General features: G+C 39.7%; 1 protein-coding gene across 4 annotated transcripts in view; it reads left to right on the forward strand.

Annotated features, from left to right (window-relative positions):
• dgkb (diacylglycerol kinase, beta) overlaps window positions 1–2,929 on the forward strand; it is a 49,576-nt gene extending 46,647 nt beyond the window's left edge. For all 4 annotated transcript variants that reach the window (XM_029738785.1, XM_029738794.1, XM_029738777.1 and 1 more), the window contains one exon: window positions 746–2,929. In XM_029738785.1, the coding sequence (XP_029594645.1) occupies window positions 746–853 (108 nt within the window). In that variant the 3' untranslated portion in view covers window positions 854–2,929. The remainder of the gene's footprint in view (window positions 1–745) is intronic.
• Window positions 2,930–6,248: the final 3,319 nt, after the last annotated feature.

Consider the following 6,248-nt stretch of genomic DNA (forward strand, 5'->3'; position numbering starts at 1 on the left):
ATAGCTTTGTTTGGTTACGTTCTCCAGCCCCATCCCTCAGCTATTTACCAAATCAATGCTAGGGTAGCCGCTTTGTTGTGCTGTGCAGATTTCTCCTTGAATTAATCTATTTGAAAAATCAAATACATTTCTTTATCATAAAATACAAACTCTTATAGCCCTTTAAGCTTTCAAACATGGCCAGCTTCTCTTTCAAGTCCTTATTTTGTGCTGAACCTTTTTTTGACCTCAATTCTCATGGAAAGGTTAATTTGTCAATTAAATGATACTCCAGTAACATTAAGTTCAATCATGTTGAATATAATTTGGACATCGAGCCCACGCACAATAGCAACCTCTACAGTGTTAGAGTTCATGAACGATGAATGGCACGCTTCTCTTTGAAGTAAAAGGGTTTCTTTAATGCTGATGATACCATTTACCTTGCTCATTATTCTTGTCAGGTCAGGGCATACCTTGATGGTTGATATTTACCATTTCATTGATCTGTGGTAATTTAACGTTTTCTTCTTCTGAAATACTAATAACGTCTAATACTCATAGAATTCAAGCACCAAGCTTTTCTCTGTGGTCGCTTATTGGAATGGCATGATTACATTATTACACAGGCCATGACCTCCCTTGCTGTACAATGTACAGGTATGTTCAGTGGGTCCATGTGCTCCATGTTATGAAAGTATTCACCCAACCGTAGCATACCACCATGTAACTCTATCCTGTTTCCTTCACTCTCTGTCCACACCAGATTGAAATAGCGCATAAGAACCAGGCACCAATGTTGATGGGTCCCCCACAAGGCAACAGCTTCTTCTCCTCTATGATCCGACGAACATGCAGCGAGAGCAAAGACTGAGTAGGAGACTTAGCCTTCGGCCTCTTCTCCAGAGAAACAAGCCGTCTTATCCATGGAGGTCGCTAGGTTTGATGCCAGAATGCTAATTTGTTAGCCTAGCTCCATTTGGGTCGCTAGGTTATGATGCTAGGATTCCAAATTGTTAGCCTAGCTCCATTCAATAGCATACTGTAGCTGTGCATGCTACTTCTGCCATGGAAATGTCAATTCCCCCTTACTTATTTAGAGTGAGGAACTACAAGGACAGAGGCTTTGGTACTCCACAATGCCAACGCCGTGGCATTGTCCCTCTGGAACAGTTGTTTACCTTTCCAGATTATAACTTTATACTGTTACGATGGCATGTTTTTCGAAATGTCATTTTTATAGTGGTCTTGTGCAATGTGCCATGTGGATCAAGTCCTTTGAAGGAAGCGACGCATTTCTGTCAATCATTGAAAGTCATTTGTATGGTAAGGTATTGATTTTATCTGCATCAATGTTTTGAATGTGTTTGCATTTGAACACCCCAATGCATGATGGACTTTGGATTACTGTTTATGAAGTTAACATATCTTTCAGGGTGCATAAGGACAGTGATGAAATTGAGTTAACATATAGTATAAGCTTTTGGTCTAAGGAAATTTGCTTCACAATTCATCTGGGCACTGACTATCTCTTCAATGTTGACTTCATCAGAGAATGGATTTAAGAATCTCAAAGGCTCTGTTAGGTTTCCCGCTAAACATGTTTGACGGGTTAATGCTCAAATGTCTTGCAGCCGGATCACAGAAACTATTTCCATTAAGGATCATAGACCAATTAAGGAAAATGAATTGGTAACAAATGCATGCACACGTCACATGACATACACACTTTTTCTATGTTGCACCGGATACCCAGACAATTTCTTCTAATTGTGCAGTGCACATCTTGAGTTGCATGGACAACCAAGATCTACTGTATTCTTGAACCTGTGGAATTGTACTGCGCTGGTCCTTTTGGAAGTAAAACACTTTGTCAGGGTTTAAGTACTGCCTTTCTCTCACAATGTATGAAATCATATCAACCTGAAATCAACCTTTTGTGTTCAGGGAGTCCTGTTTTTCAAGGCCAGGTACTCAGGTATTTTTAAGATATAATGTTGCTTAAAGGTTTATACACTTAACTATTATTATAGAAAAACCTTTCAACGAATAGAATTGAGTACACCACGTAGTACAATTGTCACAGTCAAGACTCCAGAGCAGGTTTTGACCTCCTTGGGTTATTGATTTGTTCAGTCTTTTTCAGCTGTTTGCCATTGAGAATGATCCCAATACATCACTCATACATGCATACATTAACCAATTAGAACTCAAGTCCAAATGTGAAATTACTATTGACATACTTGAGCTGGAATTGAAGAATCAATCATGAGAATCAGTCTAATCAATTTGCATGACTGGGTTATTCAGAGACAAGAAGAAGCTCTGTATTCTCCCTATAGATATCTGCAGAGGCTATTTGGTCTTGCACATGATATGCATATAAGTAAGGCTGACCATAAGAAGGGCCTGATATTGTTAACCTGAACAGTATTTTGTATTTTTAATTTCAGAAATCTATAGTGACTTATTATATTGACATCATTCCTCCAGTTTTCACCTAAACCACTGACCCATACCTCAATATAATATACTACCAAAGATTAACAGAACGGAAGGCCATATTCCGATCACATATTCAGATCAGATCCATACACTATTTGAAATTCTTCAAATCTGTTACACAAGAATGACACCAAACTGTACATGAATAGATACAAGTTTTCAACTGAAATGCATTCCTGCATGTTTTCTAACTACAATTCAAGGATAGAATATTACTGTCTCTGTTCAAAGTGCCATCCTGCCTATGGAAGATTTGGATCTGCCAACTTTTCCATTACTTTGCTTTGTAAGTGCAGTGTTTGTTTTGTACAGTGAAGTTGTATTTTTGTACACAATGTTATTTTTCTGCATAAAGTATTGCTCTTCTCTGTAAATCACACCAATGTGTAGTTCTGTTCAAAAACTGAACCGAACCTGAAAACAATTAAATGTAGTTGTCGTTTGACATGCTCATCTACATGTGTTTTACCTTTGACCCTGTTGACACCTAATGGCACTCAATGGCACAATGTCACCTGAGACGGGTTGACTGTCACCGACAGGACACTCACTGTCCTGTTAGTGTCCTTACACCTGGCTCTAAAGCTATTTATACAGTGGATACACTCAAGTCATGAGAGATGCCTGTCAAACTGTTTACACCCTGATCCTGCGATGACCCGTCAATGACCCTTTAGCATGCTTTTTTCTTGTTGCTTGATTCAACTAAATCAATATATGATTAGTCTTAAAAGAAATGCCCCTTACCAAATCTAATCATTTCCTTTAGCCTATATTACTTTAAAAATAATGAGAAGGACTTTGATTGTATTACATCATTTCATTCATAACTCCTCATTATGATCTCATGTGTATCTTTACTGTAGGCTTACTGTACATTATACATAAACAAACTAATGCCTTCTGCACAAAGTAACTACATGGTGTTGCTACTAATTCAATACAATGTAAAATATCAACTGGAACACATAGCTAATGCTTGTTTTCCTAACTCTCTAGGGATGTTGCAAATGAGTGTTGCACTAGTGTTTACCTCTTCGCTTGGTGTCAGATGGACAGGACACCTACGCTTGACCTGTGTTTCTCAGGCCTCCGGGGGGTTCCACAGGAGTGACAAGATAATTCACTTCCTATCCCCATCAATGTCTTAGGCATCAGGTAGCTTAGCAGTTGGAGCTTTGTGCAAGTAACCGAAAGGTCGCTGGTTTGAATACCCGACCCGACAAGGTGAAGAATCTGTCGATGTGCCTGTGAGCAAAGCTCTTAGCTCTAATTTGCTCCAGGGGTGCCGTACTATTATGGCTGACACTGTAAAACAACACATTTCACTGCACCTATCCAGTGTATGTACAGTTGAAGTCGGAAGTTTACATACACTTAGGTTGGAGTCATTAAAACTCGTTTTTCAACCACTCCACACATTTCTTGTTAACGAACTATAGTTTTGGCAAGTCAGTTAGGACATCTACTTTGTGCATGACACAAGTCATTTTTCCAACAATTGTTTACAGACAGATTATTTCACTTAATTCACTGTATCACAATTTCAGTGGCTCAAAAGTTTACATACACTAAGTTGACTGTGACTTTAAACAGCTTGGAAAATTCCAGAAAATTACATCATGGCTTTAGAAGCTTCTGATAGGCTAATTGACATAATTTGAGTCAATTGGAGGTGTACCTGTGGATGTATTTCAAGGCCTTCAAACTCAGTGCCTCTTTGCTTGACATCATGGGAAAATCAAAAGAAATCAACCAAGACCTCAGCACAAAATTGTAGACCTCCACAAGTCTGGTTCATCCTTGGGAGCAATTTCCAAACACCTGAAGGTACCACGTTCATCTGTACAAACAATAGTACGCAAGTATAAACACCATGGGACCACGCAGCCATCATACCGCTCAGGAAGGAGACACGTTCTGTCTCCTAGAGATGAACGTACTTTGGTGTGAAAAGTGCAAATCAATCCCAGAACAACAACAAAGGACCTTGTGAAGATGCTGGAGGAAACGGGTACAAAAATATCTATTCCACAGTAAAACGAGTCCTATATCGACATAACCTGAAAGGCCGCTCAGCAAGGAAGAAGCCACTGCTCCAAAACCGCCATGAAAAAGCCAGACTACGGTTTGCAACTGCACATGGGGACAATGATTGTATTTTTGGAGAAATGTCCTCTAGTCTGATGATTCAAAAATAGAACTGTTTGGTCATAATGACCATCGTTATGTTTGGAGGGAAAAGGGGGAGTTTGTATAATATTAGGAATAACTGTTTAGAATTTCCTCCAAATCATTAGATTTTGTATATTTACATTTTAGTCAGTTAGCAGACAGCTTATTCAGAGCAACTTAGAGTTAGTGCATTCATTTTGTGCATTTATAGCTAGGTAGGACAACCACATATCATAGTCATAGTAAATACATGTTTCCTCAATAAAGTAGCTTTCAGCAAAGTCAGAGCTAGTACGGGGTGGAGTCAGGTGTGAGTGTTAGTGATATCTTTCTTTTGTAAAGCCCCAGACTGCTCTCACTGTGTGTTAGTGTCCCATTGTTTGTGATGCAAACCTGTCCTCAGTTGCCCGGTGACCTGTGATTTGCGTACAGGTCAGTGCCTTCTGCAGGTCTGAGGCACACAACAATGTATCCCTTACATTAGGGGAGAGCTGCAGCTTTAGTAAGTCCCTCTGGAACCACTTCAAAACGCTGTTTCCATGGTCACAAAGTGTGTGTGCTCAAGTCTGTGTGTGTTGCCTCTGAATAAGAAAGGACAGAGGGAGCATGTGTTTGTGTGAGAGATTGTATGTGTGTGTGTGCGTGTGTGTACGTGTGTGTGTGGATGTGTTTAACTATACTTGTGGGGACAGAAATTTGAACAACTGGGGACATTGTGTTAGTCCCCATAAGGTCAAATGCTATTTCTAGGGGGTTTAGGGTTAAGGTTAGAATTAGATTTAGGGTTAGAATTAGATTTAGGGTTAGAATTAGGTTTAGGGTTAGAATTAGGTTTAGGGTTAAGGTTAGGAGCTAGGGTTAATTTTAGGTTAGGGTTAGGAGCTAGGGTTAGAATTAAGGTTAGAAGCTAGGGTTAAGGTTAGAGTTAGGCTAAGGGTACGTGTGTGTGTGTGTGGGGGGGGGGGGGGGGTGGTGTTGGTTATTCTATCCTTGTGGGGACCTAAAATCACAAGGATAGTAAAAAAAATCATTGTGGGGACATTTCCCATGTCCCCATGAGGACAAAGGCTATTTTAAGTTTAGAGTTAGGAGTAAGGTTTAGGTTTAGCTTTAGGTGTTAGGGAAAATAGAAGAACATAAGGTGTGTGTGTGTGTGTGTGTGATTGTGTGTGTGTGTGTGTGTGTGTGTGTGTGTGTGATTGTGTGTGTGTGTGTGTGTGTGTGTGTGTGTATGTGATTGTGTGTGTATGTGACTGTGTGTGTATGTGATCGTGTGTGTATGCGACTGTACGTGTATGTGACTGTGTGTGTGTTTGATCAAGAACGTGCTCTGAGAAACATGCTCTCAAACAAAACAAAACAGGTTCTGTCCACAGGTTACCTATTTCCTTCTTTCAAATGTAGCATAAAGTAAAGTACAATAAGTGGCTTTTTAAGAGCCCAATTTTTGAGAAACATTGATAAAAGTTTAGACCAACATGACATGCACACGCAAGCACACACACACACACACACACACACACACCCACACAGTTGTGACACTGTTCTTCACAAGTTGTTCTCTTTAGAAGTTTAACACATTTGATTAA

Source organism: Salmo trutta, chromosome 3, assembly GCF_901001165.1.
Source record: "Salmo trutta chromosome 3, fSalTru1.1, whole genome shotgun sequence".
Classification (NCBI taxonomy): Eukaryota; Metazoa; Chordata; class Actinopteri; order Salmoniformes; family Salmonidae; genus Salmo; species Salmo trutta.